This window comes from Rhipicephalus sanguineus, chromosome 4, assembly GCF_013339695.2.
Source record: "Rhipicephalus sanguineus isolate Rsan-2018 chromosome 4, BIME_Rsan_1.4, whole genome shotgun sequence".
Classification (NCBI taxonomy): Eukaryota; Metazoa; Arthropoda; class Arachnida; order Ixodida; family Ixodidae; genus Rhipicephalus; species Rhipicephalus sanguineus.
Genome location: NC_051179.1, coordinates 117,470,204 through 117,491,337, shown reverse-complemented (window position 1 = coordinate 117,491,337; position 21,134 = coordinate 117,470,204). Strand labels below are relative to the sequence as shown.

Below are 21,134 nucleotides of genomic sequence, written 5' to 3'. Positions count from 1 at the left end.
ATGTCATGTAAATCATGCTGCACATGACATGCGCGTCATGATTTGCATGTTAAGACCTGTCATTATGTTCGTCATGAACTCTTGTCATGCCGTACCAATTTTGGTATATATGAAATTAACGGAACGGCCGCAAGAGCCCAAAGGCCGTGGAATGTAAATCATGCTGTTTATGACATGCGTGTCATGATTTTCATGATATGACCTGTCATTTATGTTCGTGATAAGGCCATGTTTTGACACAGCAATTTTGGTACACATCCGATTAACGGAACGGCCAGGGAGCCCAAAGGCCGTGGAATGTAAATCATGCTGTTCATGACATGCGTGTCATGATTTTCATGATATGACCTGTCTTTTATGTTCGTAATAAGGTCATGTTATGGCACACCAATTTTGGTATACATCCGATTAACGAAACGGCCAGGAGAGCACAAAGTCGTAGGCGGCTAGATAGATAGATAGATAGATAGATAGATAGATAGATAGATAGATAGATAGATAGATAGATAGATAGATAGATAGATAGATAGATAGATAGATAGATAGATAGATAGATAGATACGCTCAAAGTCGCAGAAGTTCGCTAAGAAATGCTTCACATTTAAAACAAAAAATACGCTAAACTAAGTTTTTTACACGCGTATGCGACTAACACATCGTATGTGAGGTGAAGTATGAGTGGTAGTTGAAATATTGCGGCTTGGTGCAGGTCAAACCATTGCCTCTAACCGGCACAGCACTCAGCCGAGCGTTGCCCCCGCGTTGACCGCGGCGACCCTAGCGGCCGCCACTGTCCCTGTATGAAACTGCGGGCGGAGTTTCGTGACCAGAAAAGCATTGAAGGACTCTGCTTTTACCCATTTCCCGATAGGGCAGGGAAGCCTGAAGTTTTGGTCACAACAGTTCGTCCCGTGTTTTGCATTCTCTGCTTTAGGGCCTCACGTCCGGTAGCTCCAAGCTAGGAACGGAGTGCGAGCTATCGTCAGATATATCATGCTCTTGAAGGGACACTAAAGAGCAAAACGGTTTTTCGCGCATTAGTAATGTAGTCTTCCACGATACAAAAAACACCACGCTTGCTGCGAGAAGACGCTTAATAAGCGAGCAAACGCGCTAAAAGAAAATACATGTGCGACGCCAGCTTGGAAATGCCGCACCATTTGCCGTGACGTCAATATTTTTGACGGCGCCTGCTTGGATCTACGTGGTTCCTAATCGGGTAAATCGAACTACATTGTCCTCTGAGGGGGCCAGAGACTTGATATAACGAGTTTGTGGAAATTTCGTCGAGCCAGTGGCGCCACAATACGTTAAATGCTCTTTGAAATCTTTTACGTCACGAATTACAAAGTTCGGCGCGAAATTTAAAAATGATACTTTGAACTTGGATTTTCTTCTCTGATAATAAACATATGGTTGTGAAATGAACTACAGAATAGTTCTCCGAGCACACTTTATCAACTTAAACCAATTCATTGTTTCTCTTTAGTGTCCCTTTAAGAAAAGGCTGTCCTGGCAAATGAAAGCGCGCCTCGTCATCGTTGCCATTGCCGGTTTGGAGGCAGCAAACGCCCCTACACTATACTGCCCCCCTCCGCTGACACGGGTGGGGCACGCTCCGGGAGTTATTCATAGAAGAGTAATAGATGTCCGCGGGTGGCGAAGGTGGTAGGATGACCGGTTGGTGGGAAGGGCAGCAGCAAGGGCTCCTTGCGCCAGGAGTTGAGGACGCATTGAGTGGAGGACGCATTGAGTGACAGCGGCCTCGATTGCGGCTGGCACAGGTCGTTGTGGCGGTGGCTGGGGAACTGACTGCCGAATATAGGCGGCTCGGAGTGGTCCTTGGTGCAGGGAGCCGTTTCGGTGGGTTCGCCATCAGATTTCTGAAACACGACAAATGGGCCACAAGATGCGAGCCTCCTCGGGCGTGTACACAGATGCCGTTTCCAAGGTTGAAAATAAGCAGACCCCGGAACAGTTCTGGAGTCGGGTGTGGTGAGTTGCCTATGGGCGGTCGAGGATGGCGCTCCAATGGGAGGCGGGATATCAAAGCGGTTAGGTGAGCCGTGCAATAAAGCGCTGTCTAAGTCGACACCATGCGGTGGAGGCCTCTTGGTGGAGGGAAGTGAAGGAGACGGCCGACACAGGGTCGGCCACTGTCATCCGATCGGAATTGAGGTCGACGGGTGGAAGATGGTGAAATTTGCCGTCCGCAGTGCATCTGGAGAGCGCGCGGAACGTTGCTTAAAAGTGCCGGCGTGCAAAGCTACAAAAAAAAAAAAAACTTGAACTTCACATCTTCGACAGTGAATGTTCAATGCACCAGCAAAGTGGGCCACGGCCGCTGAAGTGAATAATCATGTATTATAAAGTTTCAGTTTAGAAATATGTGCTAACAAAAGCTCTTAGCTATGTTGATCAAGTAATTGGTACGGCGTAAAGCTAAGTAACCAGCCTCGAACTGAATGTTGCCACGATGGGTGTTGTACTGAGAGGCTTGCTCGAGCCTAAAATTACCCCCTTCCTCACGAGCAACAACGACAGCGTTTGTAAGTCGCTTTCGCCGTGCTTGAGTGAAAACAGTTATCAGGGGAGGACGAATGCGGCGGTACCAGGGTGTGGCTTAATGGGAATGAAAGTTCCCTCTCAAATTTCAAGAATGTGGGTGTATAACCCGTGTACCTATTGAGCACACGCATCGAAAACGGCAATTCTTAGAGGCTAACGGCTCATTTCGCATGATCCCTTCTCTGTGCCCTCATCATTGATTTCAGTTTTGAATTGAAGCGTTCGGTGACGTTAGCCTGTGGATGGCACGGGGATGTTTCTTGCGCTTGACGCGCCAGGCAGAATATTTCTTCACGGATGTGCGACTCGTGAAGTACCTGGCGTTCTCGGCTATCAATCGTGATGGAAAACCGAACCGCAAAACACATCAAGAAGATAATTACAAAATTCTGCACTATGTTACTGCACGTAAGAGGTATAACCCAACCTCCTTTGTAATGTAATCGGTAACAACTAATAAGTAACGGTTTCGCCGTGGTAAGAGGCCACTGCGTGGCTTTACTCGTTGGCACACGAAGCAACATCGTGCATAACATATAACGGCCTTGCGCATGGCTTGCCATGGAGCAGTCTAACATAATTTTCGTAAGTCTTAATGGCAGACCTGTGACCGGCTAAAGCGGAATCGTGGAAGTAACGAATGTAATCTTTCCTGAGACTCCGTGGAATTTTTATTGAAGTTGGAGTTGAAGTTTATTCAAAATATATACATTTGTTATATACGTTCGTTTTGCATTGTAATTGAAGAATCAGAGGTCCCAAAGTAAGAACTGTTAGGGGGACGTCCTAACAAAAATAAACAGAGGATTAGTTCATCGGTCAGCAAACAGTGGCGAAATTGAAGCAAAATATAGAATAAAAATGTGGGAAAAAGATTGCCACGCTGAAAGGAGAATTACAGTAATTGTCAACTTTGGGATGTACCGCAGTAGGGGGCCGTTGCCAACGAGGACACAAGAATCTGACTCACCACTGGTGGGTGCATGTGTGTTATCGTCACATGCTGCGTCACATAGTTGGATAAGGATCCGCCGACAAACGCCGTCTTTGCATTGCTCCTCGAAGAGACGCTTTCTGCTGATAAGAGTACCCCACTGCGTGTCTGTATCCAGAGCGGCGACCAGCGAAGGTGCCTCCTGTGTGAGAGAATGATCGGGCATGACCGCGCGATACACGCGCGCTGTATATGTATATATGATTGCCAACTATGCGTGGAATTTTTAACGCTCTACCGCATCATATGAGCTTGCGAAAGCACACCACAACCCTGAAACATAATTGATCCCACCACAAGGCAGCGGGAGGCAGTGCTGTCCAGGTCCCCCTCGACGGACCAGCTAGCAGGGCAAGTCCTGTCGCCGTTTGTGGTCAGTGTGTTTTCAGCGCTATGGCTTCATTTAATGTACCGAACCAACTAGCCCAAAAGTATGTACTGTGGGGCCAGCTAGAGCTGGTCTACGAAACGAGAAGAGCAGGTGATCCCCCTGGTCTACTGAACAGGGAGGCCCACCCGATACAGAGCGCTGAAGCTGGTCACGTTCCCTTCGCCCGCGGGCCGTTCGTATAAAGCACTTTCTCGCTTTGCTAGCAATCTCCAATTATATTTTCTTTGCGCCAGTTTACCTAGCATTACGTCTGCAGATGCCCTGAATTCCCCACACCTCCTAGTTCTCTGGAGTCGATAACTTCATCTCCCCATGGCCACAGCTGCACTCGCGCGCCTTTCGAGACCGGCCGTGTCATGGCACCCAGCATTGCTGCATATATGTCTCAAGTATGGGCACGAAACTCCTTTAGGTGTAAACACGAGGCGATGGCCAGAAAGTGCCCTCTATACAATGCTGCATTGCGCAGCACCGTTCTGTCAGCGCCGTACGAGTTGACGCGTTTCAGCAGGAGCACGCTTTCTCATCGTTGGAGTCCATTTGCCAGCTGGAGTTACTTTTGCTGGAATTCTGGCGAATATTTATTTGATGAGGCGTAAGTGGCGTTCATTGTGTTCTCCCACTGGTGGACCTGTGCGGCAAGAACTTCTGGTCATATAAATTTCCTCCATCTCAGTTCGGTGACTCCTATTAACGCCGCTTTTTCGAATCCGAGTGCTGATCCCGTACACCAAACGTGCCTATAAGAAATTTTTATTTATATACGAGGAATAGTTATCGGTCACAGCGGCGCAGATGGTAGCGTACGGCTGTGGTGCCGCAGCACGCTAAAGGGGACAACACTGCAAGAAGCGGGTTCTTCTGAGTAAGCTCTGCATGATAATGCACTGCTTGAAAAAGGTAGTTTCCAACTGAAAACCGACCCAGCGCCAACCACAGTATAGTCAAAGCCATGCTTCTTAACACTGGTCCAAAGCTGGCGTCGATGAGCTCCGATCAAATGCATACTTCACACACTTCCAGTATACATCCACGAGGCTGCATTGTAAAAATGAGAGTCAGTTATCCATATCTCTAACTATCAACTGTTGTCAGCAAAGGACTGCTGTGGCTTCGTCAGTGAGGTTGTGTGTATTTCGCCAAGGCCATAAACAGTAGTGCTCTGACAGTCGTGTTTGTTTTTTGTTTTTGTTTCGCTCTCAGCTGCTGATATATGAGACCCTCCATTTGCGGCACAAACATATTTGTTTTCGGTCGAGGTAAAGAGAATTTTTTACATTATCAGCGCTTTCTCGGTAGTTTGCGCATTGCACTACAGTCATTCGTTTATATTTCTCCGCGATCCTTGAATTTACTAGGCAGTCTTTTGATTTAGTTCACCATAGAAATTACTTGCCGTTCTTTAGCAACATTACTACATAACCTGTTTGTTCTTTCTCTATGCTTTCTGAAACATTATGCCACAAACCTTATTATTTAACGCAGAGCGAGAAATAGAAGTGAAATACGCGTACGTTAGACGTATTCGTTTTCATTGTTTCATTTCGTACACTGTACCGTCCATCATTGGCATGGTCTTGCACACGGGTTCTGAGGCTACTTTATTTTGCAGGTACACGGAATGTGGTGGATGCCTGTGTGGAAGAGAGCGTTCCGTACCTCGTCTACACAGGGAGTATCTGCGTGATTCAGGGGGGAGAGAAGCAAGCCTACGATGGTCCGTACACTAGGACAAAAGCGCAAGCAGAACAGATTGTTCTTCAGGCCAGCGGACGCTCATTAAAGGACGGTACGTTCGCTTGCCACGACACAAGCGATAGAGTAAGCTTTATGAACCATATAGAAAGCTGAGCGTTCAATGATTCAGTACTGATCAACTTCCTTATTGCCTTTTCTTTAATATTTTATTACTCCTTCATGCGTTCACATATGACATTGCCGCGGCGTCTTTTTTTCGTATTTTATGTAACCGGTCTGCTGCACGTATAACTGCCTTTCGCAAGCCGCGCCCCAATGTCTCGGAACCTTCCACATTATTTAAGAATGCTCTGATAGGCTTGAGCGCGCAAACGCGAACATTTGACTTTATTCTGGAGCTAGCGTGGCCACCAGCGATAACACTCGAAGGTTCGATGCCGCATGTATAAGTGCCGACGCACCCAAACGCAGATCAGATTACGCGACGGCCAACGGCTGTTCTCGCCGCTATCAGTGCACAGCGCGAATCGCTTTTACGTTGGGTTTTCATTTTGCGGGCGCAAGTTCGCCCAAATAAAGGGTTTCGTCTTGAGCACACCGACTGCTGCCTTCGTCAACGCCACGACCACGGGACAAGATGTACGCTTACGCGACAGAGCCACGCACAATGAACCACCAAGTAGTTGAGGCGCAGCGAAACACGAAAGCGCGACAAAAGATAATCCAACGTGCTTACCGAAGAACATAAAACCATACCATAAACAAGCATTGCAAGAAGTTTCAGTGTGCTACGCAGCTGAAATTTCAGAGAATCTGCGCACATGAGACCCAGTTGTGTAATGTGACAAAATTTTATATTTAAAACACAGATATGAAGTGAACGCAGATCACTGTTTCCATTTCGTTCGGTCTGTTGCCATCCTCAAGTACTAGGGATGATAAGGAACATTAACGAAGGACGAGTATTCACAAGGAGCCGTGATTCGCGGGAAGCAAGCTTCTATGCTTGTTTCGACTTCATAGGGCAGGCTTAAGCTTCCCGTGGTGGTTTAGAGGCTATGGCGTTCGGCAGCTAAGAACGAGGGCGCTGGGTTCGATTCCCGCACGTGGCGGTGAGATTTGAATAAGAACGGAATGCTAAAACGTCATGCCCGTTGCGTCTCACCAGTTGATTTGTATAAATAAGGAGTCCCCGACTATATGACGTGCCAAATGACTTTTTTGTTTGGGTGAATGAAACCTCCCGTGTACGTAACATTGTTAACGAGCCCCTTTCATACTTTCATAGTGAGGGCATTTAGACAGACTGCACTGTGGATGACAGCGTCAGCAGATTCCCGCGACGTTCTAGTTAATATAGAGAAGATAAATATAAAGACGCCGAGTTGGACAACTCATGCAAAGCTTCTGATGGACTGCTGTTTCTTGGGCGAGTTGGAAATTCATACTTGGAAGGGTAGCGCTAGTAGACACGGACTAGAGGAAGACACACGGGCACGCAGACGGAAGCCTCCGTCTGTGTGTCCGTGTGTCTTCCTCTAGTCCATGTACACTAGCGCTACCCTTCCAACTTCTGATGGACAACCATTGGTTGACTAGAGCGAATGAACTAGAACAATTGTTTCACTTGCCACCGAACAAATGTTTCATTCAGGCTCGGACACAGAAACCGATTGAACAAAAGAAAGCCGAGCTGATGGGTACGTATTCCTGTATAAAGACTGGACGGTTTTTGAGGTGTCTTGACTTCTCTCTTGCGCCCGTGTGTGCACTCCCAGTCATTTACCATTAGGACATTGGATAGGCGATGTGCGGCGTCACTTGAATATCCCAGGAAACACGGTCGCAGTGTCGACATACCTGCCGCCAGCTGCATGTGGTTCGAGCACTGAAGGCGTTGATAAAGAAACAGGAAACGAAAACATCAAGAACACTTGAGCTTCGCCTTCAAGAGTAGAACGCAATAGCGTAATCGGGCCCTGTTCGCATCGCCTTCTAATCGCTAGACAGGCTTCGCGTCTCGATGGACACCTCAATCGCGCCGCGAGTAAAGGAACGGCTGTGCGCGCAACATTGGCCCTTTGAAACTCTCCTAGAATTCCTACTACAACTGCACTTGCGAAGTGTCAAGCACGCCACATTTCATTACCTTGCGAAATAGCGAAGTACCTACTAGCCGTCTTGCAAGACAATACGCAAGCCTACATAGCTGCGCACTATGTGGGTGCTGTGCTGACGATGATGAGTAAATTTGCCTGCACGCTTTGTAATGTATGGGCCTTTAAACCACCCATTAGTTGCGCAATTCGTATGCTGTTAAGACTGTTGCGATTGTACTCTTCTGCCACGCATTACACGCGAACACATGTAATGTGTTCACGTGACTCCTCCCACTATATGACGTCTATAAAGGTATTTTTTTTCTTGCGAAGCAGTTTCTTGCACACGAGTGGCTCTGTGGTAGAACATCTGCTGCCAACGCAGTCGGCCTGAGTTGCATTCCGGCTCCAAGCCGTCATTTTTAATTAAATCTATCGTGATTTTTCGCTGACGGACAACACCGAATTTTCGCTCAGAACCAAAGACGCCGCCACCGCTGAAACCGACATTGGCATTTCTGCGACATGGGCTCTTAACGCTATCGCGTTGAAACACTGCAAATAAGCGGTCGCTGCAGAATTGACGAGGGTTGTCGATGCATGTTGAGCGAACTGCCAATGGCTTCCCCAGAGCTTTTCACTTCATCATTTAAGAAACATACTTGAATAGCATTTGCATTCGGGTATATACATATGAAACAGCTCTCAGCCGTCTATATTGAGGTCTCTGTTTCCCGGGCGCTGCATGGCCGCCATTGAAACCGGCAGACATCACGCATATCTCGACTTACTGCATGTGTATCTTGCACAGCTAAAACAATTACTTTAATGCATGCGCGCCACGTATCGTTGGGGAGATAGCTTCCCACCATAAGTTCGCTGAAAGCGCCCCACAAAAGTTAAAATGTCTTGAAACAAGTCCCCGCTAGTGTAACAAAGTGGACGCTGAGGAAATACAAGCGCAGTCCTGGGCAATCACGGCTATATTTGTGCTGAGAACGAATGAAACTAAGCAAGCTTTTACCGTCTCAAGTATTGTATCTCTTAAATTCTATGAATCGGTGTATCGACACTGCTGCAAAGGCGCTATGGCTGTCAAATGCTGCTTAAGCTAACAGTCACCCGAACGAGTCTGTTGGTGACAACATTAAGTTACACGATAAGAATTATTGTACTATACGGACCACTTTCTATCCGTGCATAGTGTGGTCGCGCACATGCGCTTTTTCTTTTGTTGATAGGACTTTGCATTACAGGAGTCATACTATTGGTGTACTTATGTTGGGGGTATGTTCCGAGCAGAGTGCCCTATGTGCATTCTGCATGCACATAAGGCGCTCGTGTACTCTTACGCTGTCACCACAGCAGTTCAGTTCTCTGCCGATCTAATAATATAGTAACATTTTTATTCATTACTAAACAACAAGCAAGGTTTGCAAGGTTGCATGTACTGCACTTTCCTTTACTCTTATTTTGAGAGTGCGCAATAAGTTACTCTTCGTCATTCCCTACCGTGCCCTCCTCTGAAGGATGATCGCATTTTTTTCGAACACTTATTTTACTCCTACGTCGTTTGAATACGCATGACTAGATGGAAATAATAAATAATATTCCTACATATACCATATATTACGAATCTAGCAGGCATAAAATAAATCGGGTGAGGGAACATTGCATGATGCATGAGGATGCGAGAACTCTCTGGATTCATTAGGTTTCTATCGCATGCCCGATATACCATAATAGCCTTGAGAGTAAGCAGAGAATCTTTTCAGGGCGACATCGGCTTCAAACTTTCGTTATTCGGTCGCTGCCACTTTATGGAGAGCTGGATCACAATTTTATACCGAGCATGATCATGTGGTCCAAGAGAGCGTGCAACATCATGCTTAGACTGGGAAATACGTTTTCGGTAAGTGGCATTGAATTTTTTTTTTCAAAGCTGCGAATCCAGCAGATAGACACGATGTGTCGGTTGTTATTGCTGCATGCTTGGAAGGCGTATCCAATATGCTTGGGGAAGGCCGGAATAGCGGTGGTGACAGTCTGTGCAAGGCCGAATGTAATTTGGCGGAAATGTGCACATGCCGAGCCAATGAAATCTGAGACAAGTCACTGAAATCTAAGTTTGCGCACGCTGGTGATAAACATGCAAAGTTCACATACATAAGCGCCGAGTTATCTGGCAGTGACTAGCAACCAATTGTGGGTAGTCGGACTCTATAGAAGATACGACTACAGAAGACTGAATAGCCAGTGGCTTGGTGAGCACTCGCAATGGTGGAAGTGCGGGAGAAACGGCGAGGTAATCGACCAAAGCCGATATCTACGAGTTATTAAAGTGCTTAAAGGCTATGGCGGATGTAGGTGATGTGTATCAGGTGTGGGCCAAACGGTATTTTCTTCAGCCCTAGTAGGAAGTGTGGCTCTGTGACTGTGGGAGAGGGGGGAGGCATCGTGGGATAAAAAAAAGGGGGAAAAGGACGAAAGGAAGGTCGCAGTGAATATTCAAATCAAACGGCATCGTACTGCGGCACCTAATGAAAGATCGCTGCCCGTGTCAATGCCACACCTCACTATATAGTAGAAGGGGCGTTAAAAAATGGCTGGCTTTCGCGTAATCGATCGAGAGTATATCTAAGCATGAAATGGACCCAGGCAAAGCAAATTGGTTGGGGATTATACTAGCCACAATCTTGTGCAAGTTCGCATGGGCACACTCCACCAAACTACACCACCCAACACTGTGCACTCGTCCGTATGAAAGCCACTGTTTCCTGTTAGTGAGTAAGATAAATCTGGGCATTTGCCAAGCGTATGCGGGCATGACGCGACACCATGCTGGTGCGCGCACGCAGCATGGCGCCACCTCTCGAAGGAAGCGGCAACCCGCGCCACGAAACCATTGCCTCCACAATTAGCTCCTGCAGCACGCCGTTTACTCATCGACCGCTGCCGTTGAAAAGAGCACAGGCGTGGAGCAGGAATTTAAAAGAGCAACTGTATTGTGCCCTAGCTGCCTTTGGAACGTCGCTATTGAACATGAAGAATGAAATTTCAGTGTACTAGAAGTTGCAGTTTCAGTTATAGTGTGATCAAGCACTACGAACCCTGAAGCAATACTTTATGTAATTTGTTTGGGCCACAACTAGTGTATGTAATGCGGTTCTGTACAAAGGGTTGGCAGCCAAAGATCACATTTTTAAAACCTTTCGCTGGCTGCCCGGATGCTCATTTCGTTCTCGTAACGAAGCCCGGATTATGTCGTTTGTGTGTGCGGATGACCTCTTTGAATGACCGGATGTCTCAGTGCTCGGATGGCCTTGTTTGAGTGCCAGGATAAGGGCGCTGGCTTTTGGCTAGAGGTCACTTCAAGGCTACCGACGACGGGATCTAACAGCATTTCATGCTTGAAAGGCTGTCACATTTCTGTGTAATTTGCAATTTAAAAAAATCAAATAAAACGCGTTAGCATGATCTTCTATTGAGTGACAGATCGAAGAACAGTTTCCTGATAACAGGTGACATTGTTGTAGAAAGCGTCACGTTTTGTCCTCTCGGAGAGGCGATACTTGGTCACTAATTAAAAATGACCTGTATTTAGCAGCCGTCTGACGCTGAAAGAAGTTTACACATTTTCGACAGCGTCTTAGCCTCCATCGATTGCATTCGCACTATTTTTTGTACAAAAATGTCGTGCCTTGTAAAATATGCCAGGGCCCTCTCGCGGATAGCGCTCCTGCATTCCAACTGATTTTTTCACCTCGACGTACAGCTGACTAACTTCATTGATGGAATGAATGAAATAATTAAAAAATTAATAAGCACGACACACCTATTGTAAATAATGCACTTGCTTTAGAATCAGTTTTCACCCTTTGGGGAGTCGGTCTCGCAGTCGCCATCTGGCTTCCTTACCTTTCCTTTCTCGGAAACTCGCTGCTCGCCACTTAGCATACTGCAATAGGACTTAGGACATTGTATTAGAATGTCAACACGTCTCACAGCCATAACCATAGATAAGTAGGAGTGTATCTTCCAGAACCTGTTGTGACTATCAGTGATGGGAGCATTAACTGGTGACACAATCATGCAGGAAATGAGTTCATTGTTGCTGCAGGCATCTGTAGCTCTACGGTATAGAGATAACCGACGGTATAGACAGAGACGGACGCCGAAAGCACTAATTAGGCTTACATGACAAATAAGAATGTCTCGCCTCCTAGTATCAAAGCACCATGCTCAGAGAAAATATAATCATAATAAAATTCAGCAGCCCTTGCCCTAACAAAAATAAAGGCAGCAAGCGACGCTTGGCGGGTGCGTGCCTGACGAATTACTTCCCCACCCCCTCTTTCTTTCTTTATTTCTTACTATGGCATTGCGCAATGCTCCCTCCTGACCAGAGCTGGGCAGAGATACTCACAAGAGTATTCCGGAATACAGATATCGAAATACGTGAACTTGAAGCCTAAAATACAGATACTGAGGTACATTTGCGTTTAACGTAACGGGATATTTCGGAGATACTTTCACAATAAGACGAAAAAAGTATTCCAGAATACAGTTACAGCGATACAGATACTGGGATACTTTTTTTATTTCAAGGATGCTCATACTACGCAAAGACATTTATTAGTGCAGCATAATGTTTAATTAAGGTTACAGCGCATTGAAATATTTATTTTTACAGTACCCTCAGCGCCATTAAGACATTGCAAGAGGGGGGCGGTACAAAGTACATAATTAGTAATAATGACATAACTACAAGTATCAATTGCAATAAAAATACACTATTTCACAGCAGCAGTAACAAGCACTGGACACCGAAATCGACATACTTGGTGACAACAAAATGAGCTATGCTAGAAATAGCACAATTTAAGCAAATCACTTGAATCGCTTCTTAATCTCATCTACCCACCTAATTTTCTGTCTCCCCCTCACGCGTTTGCCATCTCTTGGAATCCAGTCAGTTACCCTTAATGACCACCGGTTAGTGGGTAGATGGGATTGCACAGGTGGGTGGATGAGATTAAGAAGTTTGTAGGTATAACGCGGCAGCAGAAAGCACAGGACCGGGTTGATTGGCGGAGCATGGGAGAGACCTTTGCCCTGCAGTGGGCGTAGACAGGCTGATGATGATGATGATGAATCACTAATGAACACCAGTGGATTGAGAAAAAGCGTATATTTATTTTGCACATAAGGTCAGCTTTGCTGAGAAGGTTGCTGTGTAGGCTTCTCAAATAGGCTGTCTTCTAGACAGCGTCGGTTCAGCCTCAGCACAAGACTCGCGAAAGAAAAAAGTCTCTCTACCGCTGAAGGCGAGCACGAATTCGTGTTACAGTGAATAATTACCGCCTTCATAGCCGGATTGCACTGCAGCGTGGCGATATCTCTTCTCGGGTCATCTAGATACCGAAACACTTCCGCTCTCACGTGTGTTGTTCTGACCGTTCAGAAGCTGAAGTCGGTCCCCATTTTCGGAATCCTCAGCTGTCTGACCCGGTCGGCGCCGGGTCAGACGGATGAGGATACCACTGCCAATATCAAATAATAATAATAATAATATAAAATAATAATAATAATAATAATAATAATAATAATAATAATAATAATCAATCAATCAATCAATCAATCAATCATTTATTTAACGTGCCCAGGAACAACCGTAAGGTCTTTGTGCAGGCGCACGCAAAAAAAAACAATAAAAATAAACTATACAATACAGACAGTCTTCAGAAATAAAAAGAGCAAATACACGTAGACAAAGAGAAATGAACACAAAAGGGGAGGAGTAAAATAAGACAACACGAGAAATATTGAAGGGGAATGAAAAATTAGATTGCATATATACAACTATGCGGAAAGGCGGAGAAGGGAAGACTTTGTACATTGTGCCATACTATGTCAAAACAGTACAAAGCTCGGATAAAAACAATGATTGTGGACTATGAAAAATGTCAAGATCAAGAAAATTAACATTATAGAGACTTTGTATTCTGTGAACGGTAGAGTGTTGGAAGAAGCAGGCGGGTACATGAAACGGTCTGTTCTCTCTGGTTAACTTACGCGGAATTCGAAAATTTACACAATTGAGAAGTACAGGGCAGGATATGATACCGTGGACTAGCTTGTAAAGAAACAAGAGATCAGAACGATTTCGTCGGCAGTGAAGTGATGGCAATGATAATAATTCAGCAGTATTTGAACGAGATTTTTTAGCAAAGCGATGGTTATATATGCTAAGGAATTTTTTCTGGACTCGTTCAATGGTGTTACCGCTGGATTGAGCAATGCCATTCCATATCACGGACGCATACTCCAGTTGAGGAAGACATAGCGCGGTGTACAATTTTCGGAAGGGCATAGGAGAACGGAATTCTCTAGACAATCTGCAAACACAGCCTAGGGTGCGAAGACCCCGCAAAGCAACACGCTTAGCGTGAGCAGAAAAGTTTAACGTGCTATCAACAACAACACCAAGATCACTGATTTCATAAACCTTGCATAAGGACACAGAATTGACAGAGTATTGAAATGACACGCTAGATGTTTTGCGAGTGATAGACATGAATTTTGTCTTCGAGGTATTCAGAGAAAGGTTATTAGCGTTGCACCATTCGGAAAAAGAGCGCAAATCTGACTGCAGCAAGCGACAGTCGTTAACTGAATGAATTTCCTTAAAAATCTTGATGTCATCGGCATACAAGAGGAAAGAAGAATTACGAATGGCAAAAGAAACATCATTAACGTAAATTAAAAATAGGAGTGGGCCTAATACTGACCCTTGAGGGACCCCACTAGTCATTTTATACAAAGAAGACGTTTGGCCATTTACCGCTACATAACAATATCTATTGAGCAGATAGCTCTGCAGGAGATTCACAACCGACAAGTCAACATCAAATTGCGCAAGTTTAACCATAATCAGTGTGTGGCTGACTACGTCAAAAGCCTTGCTCAGGTCACAGTAGAGTACGTCAACCTGTCCTCTCTGAGAAATAGGTGTGGAGATCTGCGTCATGAAACTAGCAAGATTTGTGGTAGTTGAGCGGCCAGCGAGAAAACCATGTTGATTAGGAATCAATGAGCTTTTAACACTAAAAGACAATATTTTGTGAAGAGCCAGCTCGAAGATCTTTGATGTGGCACATAGTAGAGAAATCGGGCGATAATTAGAAACATCTGTTTTAGAGCCCGACTTAAATACTGGGAAAACACGAGCAGTTTTCCACATGCTAGGAAATGTGGAAGTGTCCAGGCAGTTATTAAATATCGTAGTCAGTACTGGGACAAATATACTACTATAAGCTTTTAGTATGGCGGAGGGGATGCCATCTGGGCCACATGATAAGGATGGTTTTAAGCACTTAATGCATTCGCAGATAAGATTTTCATCCAGCGACAAAGCACTGGGTGAGCGAACTGCCTTAGGCTGTCTGATATTAGTGCTAGAGTCTGAGGCCTTATAAACGGATGAGAAATGTGCGGCAAAACAGTCAGCGACGGCATGCACTTCTACCCCATTTGAGTCTAGTAGTCTGAAAGACTCTCCGCTTTTGCTGGACCGTTTACGTACATACTTCCAAAACTCAGCTGGCCTGTCAGAAGCGCTTTTTTCTAAGAATTCAATATACGAACTATGATCCCGTTTATATAGGCGTTTAGCGAGAGTTCGAAAAAAGCTGAACTCTTCCTTCCACTCGCTCGATGGAGAACATTTAGATTTCTTGTGTGCGCGATCTTTATGCTTCAGTGCACTGATAAGTTCAGATGAGAACCAGTGGGGATAATAATAATAATAATAATAATAATAATAATAATAATAATAATAATAATAATAATTATTATTATTATTATTATTATTATTATTATTATTATTATTATTATTATTATTATTATTATTATTATTATCATCGGCCGGCCATAATTACCTACTCGTAATGGAGCCCAATATATCAAAACTGCACAATTCAAACATTGGCTTCCTAAAGTCACGTTCTTTGGGGGTGAGAGGGATTAAGCCCTCCCACGTCACTCCTGCCAGGTCTCTAAACAGATGTGGAAACAGCAGGCAGAGCTACTGAGAGCGCACCATCAGAAACTACACCAAGCATTCGTCGCCTGGTACGAAAGGGTCACTCTTCAGTAAAGCTGTCGCCACCGCCGACTCTACCAGCACCCAATTCAGCAAGCCGCAGCAGGCGAAGTCGGCTCCGGCGGTGGGAGAGCCTGGTACCACATAAGACCGTTTCACGCTTGTAATCCATTAGGAACGCACCCTGACACGTTAGAGAGGTGGCTGAAAGCGCGACAAAGATAGCCATCTTCTAGTCACTTCCGCTGCAACTACGGGAACTGCTTTTGGAAGTGCCGCCGCTTTGAGAACTTAACGCACGTGAAACATTCCAAAGCCTCTGTTCCAAGGCGGTATCCGCGCGGGGGGTCGCGAAGTAATGGCTTGCTACCAGAGAAAATTTACACCATCTCCCGCTAAAGGGGACCATGAGGCGATGCGAAGCCGTAGAACTAGCACGATCGCGTTCCGTTGGCGTTCGCTGGGCATGCTACCGACCTCGGTCAGATTGTTATCGAACCAAAGTCGGTCGCACACGTTGCTGCTGTGCTCGAAGCTCCGGTCGAGGAATTCGCACTGGAACCGGGCGTCGGCACCGTCGAAGCGCGGGTGTTGAAATTGTCTAGCGAGGTGTTCTGCACGGGCCTTGGACTCGCGTCGTCTGTCCACAGCCGACGCGTTGGCTCGACGCTGACGCTTGGCTTCGACGTCGGCGTTGCGTACGGCGGAGTTTGCTTGCCGCCGCTGTCGTTGCGTTTCGGCATGTCGAGCTCGCATTTCACCCGTAGAAGTTTCCCGCCGACGTTGCCGTCTGAGCTGGGCTTCCCTAGCCCTGAGCTCGGGGTCCGCTTGCCGAAGTTTACGTTGCGCTTCGGCGCGTCGAGCCTTCCGCTGCTCCGCGATCTCGGCAAGCCTTAAAGTATTACTGCAACTGGCGCAGACGTTGGCGTTGGAACTTATGACACCGGCGCAGTGACTGAGCGTGTGTACGACCTAACGCGAGCCTTTTATCTAAACGAGGAGAGGGAGCGGAGAGAGGGTGAGAGGGAAATGGGAGAGGAGGAGTGGAGAAAAGGAGGGGAGAGAGGGAGTGGAGAGCGGAATGTGGAGAGGGGGAGGGAGTGGATAGGAGAAAAGGTGAGTGGAAAGGGGGAGGGGAGAGGAGGCGTGTGGAGAGTGTTCGCGCATGCGCAGTAAGGGTGGTCACAGCGCACACCTTTTGAGCTCCGCCATAAGATGCTTCGCATCTAAAAAATTGGGCGTGCTGCACTGCCTTTGATAGACAGCAACTTTCGTCGGCAGAGGCCGACAACACTGCCTCCGCGTTTCTGCCGTCTGCGGCGTCGCGCGCTTTACCACATGGGCCATTCCGTGCTTGAGGGGAAACCATCGCCGCCCTATCTGTAGGCGGCCGGCGGCACGCCTTTGCTTGTCATGGCACAAAAAAAACGTCATTCCCCGTTGGAAACACGCCTCAACTCAGTTCCGAAAAAAATGTAACAAGATACCCCTGTCCTGCATAGTATCGCGATACAAACGATACCTCGTAAAGGTATTTCTCTACTGAGATACAAATATATTTTTCAAATGTATCTCGATACAGAAATACAGATACTCAAAAGTATCTCTGAAATACTATCGCGATACTCTTGTATCGCGATACTGCCCAGCCCTGCTCCTGACTGTCCATCCATGCCGGGAATGAGACCTTCATACATGAGCTTAGCAGCGCAACACTTCAGTTGCTACAGGCAACAACGACGGTCACGCGTCCATATCCAGGCAACAATGAAAAGTGCCAACGCGAGATGACAAGGGATCGCGATAAAAGATCAGATTGCCATGTCAGAAACGACTGATCACTGACAAGCCCACTCTCGAGAGAGCATCAATTATTGGAAAATGGCGCATCCAAATACGCAGGCGACCGGTGCACGTTCGAGGGTGGCGTTTTTGTATTTCTCGCCGGCGCCGGGCATTTCGGGTACGACGCCTAAATATGTGAGTTAGGAAGCCGTCGCTTAAAAAATGTGCGTCGCTGCTTATTTATTATCCCCTCGCATGTGTTGCACCGCTTGAAAACGCACGTAGGAAAAAAGTTGCCGCAACCGCATGTATGAACTTTATTCGGGTCTTGAAGATCAACCCTTAGGTTGGCTCCCACGTGAGGACAGTGTGTACTTGAAAACTAATTTGTAGTCAAGAGAACACTCTAAGCACAAGCAAGCGCATCCATACCTGGTGCACACGCACACACATACGCACGTTCACGTCCACACACACGTACAGGTGGGGACAGGCGCAAGACAACACCACGCAACAGCGCGCGCCGACGTACGCAGTAATGACACCCAACTTCACACGAATGTTCGCACGTAGACAGACCGAGACGCACGCACGTGGAGGATCAGCACATGCTAATCACGCTCTCTGCCTACTCTTGCCTCTCATAAACTTTCGCGTACAGGCGAACTGAATGACACTCGCTATGATGTACTACCTTTTCGGGAACTAACTCGAAAAAGTATATTTAAAGCTTTAATATAGAAACTTTCGAATAAATACGCCCTCTGCTGGGAGAATGAGAAACGATGAGCTGCTGCTATGTGACTTCATCATTCATATCTGAAAAAAAAAAGTTTGACGCAATGCGGCACAGGAACTGCTAAATGTCGCCAATTTAGTCAAGCTGGCGCATTCCTGTGAAGTACCAGATGGTTTAACAAAGCTCCAAGAGAACTTACTCATGGCTTAGTTGGTGTATTTCTCAGACCTAAGTGCCCCTAAAACGACACACATGTCGCTGAGCAGAAAAGCGCAAAGGACACGCACGACCACCGGCGTCGTCGTGTCTGTTTCTCGCCTTCACTTCAAGCGTCGTTTTGGCGGCACTTTTTCCTTCGCGGTTTCAAGCAACACTGTCCCAAATTCTTGGGTACGCGTGTACGCGCACGCGAAAAGATATTCATGCACACATATGCAAATACAATCAGAGGCGCAGGTGCACGTGCGCACATGCAACCACACACTCACGTAGACTGCACACTATGGGAAACAGAAGCAGTGATACAACGTCAGCCGCAAAATAGGATGTGAGAACTCATAAATAGTTTCTGTCCCTACTGCGCGCCTTTTAAAAAAATCGCAGTTTCGCCGCAAGGGCGAAAAAATGAATACGATAGCAAAAAACTGAAATGTACGAAGCGAGGCTAGCAGCTAACTCTTTGGGATCCGATCTCCAGTAACTCTACAAACCGTTGGTTGAAGGGAATACGGCCGTTCCAGGGACCGAAGTGGTTTTCGTGCTGTCAGTCCTCTAAACACGAAGCGTTGACAACACAGCAAGATTACGAGCCGTCTCCTGGTGCGCGCGCGACAGCCCTCGCGACCGCGCCCTTATGAGCAAAGTATGCAGTTGCAGCTCGAGCAACGTCCCCCCCCCCCCCCCTCCCACCGACACTCCTTCGCCTGGCTCAACACGGGCGGGACGTTGGCTCTTTGAGGGGCCATCGACTGTAGGCCTCACACGTAGGGCGATGTGATCGCATGCACCCTTCGTGTGACGGAGATGGCCGGCTTGTTTCATCTCTTGCTTGCATGGTCTTGCTCGCGCGTAGAACATGCGATGCGCGGGCTGATGTTATCGATTTGGTTTTCATACGGAGCATGACGGCGACCGCTGTGATGGTGAGGGCAAAAACCCGCCGAGAGTGTCCATATAATTGCTATCGCAATAACAGTTGCACTACGGGGAGAATATGGAACCCTCAGCTCATCTAATGGTGGCTTCTTCGCATATACGTGACAAAAACATTGATGCAACAGCGCAGCACAATTACGAGGGAGTTCCATAAATGCATATGTTATTAGCAAGGATTATTCACTCGTCGATCTAGCTTGGCACGTCTTGAAGCTCTGTTAATGTGCTGAATGCCGTTTTTGAAGGTGCTACCGCATTCAGTTAACCTTATGCAGTTTTTATATGCTTCAGAAATTGCTGAACGCACAGTATCCAAAAATTTCTGGACATCCTCGTAGTGCCAATGCTTTAAAATGACAGCATAGATGGTGTATTGTCAGCTTTGCAGCAGAAAGGCTGCAGTACACTTATGCACATCAAATGTAGGTGAATTACAGCTATGCAGAGTGAGGAGGCTCATATAATGCACTTTTCGTGTGTATAGAACTGTCTGGTTTTCAGTGTGTTCGTAGCGTGCGCACTGCCGAGATACCTTGCTCCCAAATGGTGCAAAAGACGGAAAGAACAACGTGTTGTTATACTAAGTTTGGCACCCTTTTACCGAGATTACCCCGTACAGATGAATTCGGTTACAAAAAAAATGAAAGCTCCTTATCATTGCTTTCTATTCAATTTCTTATCGTTCATTCTTTGCAGGCGATCTACGCGGGCAACGCGGCGTCCGTTCACATTCGCGCTCTGGATGCCATGAGCGAGGACCCCACGCTCTCCGGTTGCTGCATCGTGGCCGCTGATGACACGCCCACCGATAGCGTCGCTTTTGTGGCGCCCTTGGTGGCAGGACACGGTATTCTTCACGTCAAAATAGCACTGCCCTACTCGTTGGCTTTAACATTCGCTGTGTGCATCTCAAGCGTTGCCAGGCTTCTCGCGCTGCTCTTCCCCAGCGTCGGCTTAGCCAGACTGCCGAGGCCTTCGGACGTACGTTACATATACAGAGGGCCCACGTTCGACAAATGCGAAGCAGAAAAAGTGCTCGCATGGAGGCCTAAGTACTCGCCACAGGAGGCGGTCAAATTGTCGCGTTCATTTTACGATGCACTGTGACAGGCAGATCACCTTTAGTAAATTTTGTGCCGAGCAGGCTTGACGGTGCGTCGAAGTAGCGTGTATTGACGGTTTCACTGTTCACAAACACAGACCCTGGACGGCTTCCGGTTTCGTGCACTGACGTAGCACTGACGGGGAACAAAAGCCTTGGCGGGTAGCCCGCAGATTTTCAACACTTCCCAGCCTGTGCCTAGCCAAATATTTCAAATAAACGTGCTTCTAATCTATACCCAACGTTATAAGAGTTAGTCCTTAACTTATGCGCCTTCCTTTTATCTGAAGGCGGGAAAAGGGTCTTTCCTTACTTTGACGTAACTTAAAAACATGATTTCCGCTTCGGTGTTGAAATGAAGAACCGGAAGTTTCTTGGGGAACAACACGTGCTGCTACTATCGCAGTCTTGAAACCGTCTATAAAGCATGCTGGTGATGCTTCCCAACGAAAGAGTTCCGTGACAGCCCGGCAGATGTGAGCCGAAAAATCTGCAAAGG

At 46.7% G+C, this 21,134-nt stretch overlaps 1 protein-coding gene across 1 annotated transcript in view; it reads left to right on the top strand.

The window, feature by feature from the left end:
• The window catches only part of LOC125758286 (3 beta-hydroxysteroid dehydrogenase/Delta 5-->4-isomerase type 2-like), a 28,729-nt gene extending 7,942 nt beyond the window's left edge, over nucleotides 1–20,787 (top strand). The window contains exons 2-3 of the mRNA XM_049415320.1: nucleotides 5,566–5,717; nucleotides 20,230–20,787. Of these exons, the coding sequence (XP_049271277.1) occupies nucleotides 5,566–5,717; nucleotides 20,230–20,640 (563 nt within the window). The 3' untranslated portion in view covers nucleotides 20,641–20,787. The remainder of the gene's footprint in view (nucleotides 1–5,565; nucleotides 5,718–20,229) is intronic.
• Nucleotides 20,788–21,134: the final 347 nt, after the last annotated feature.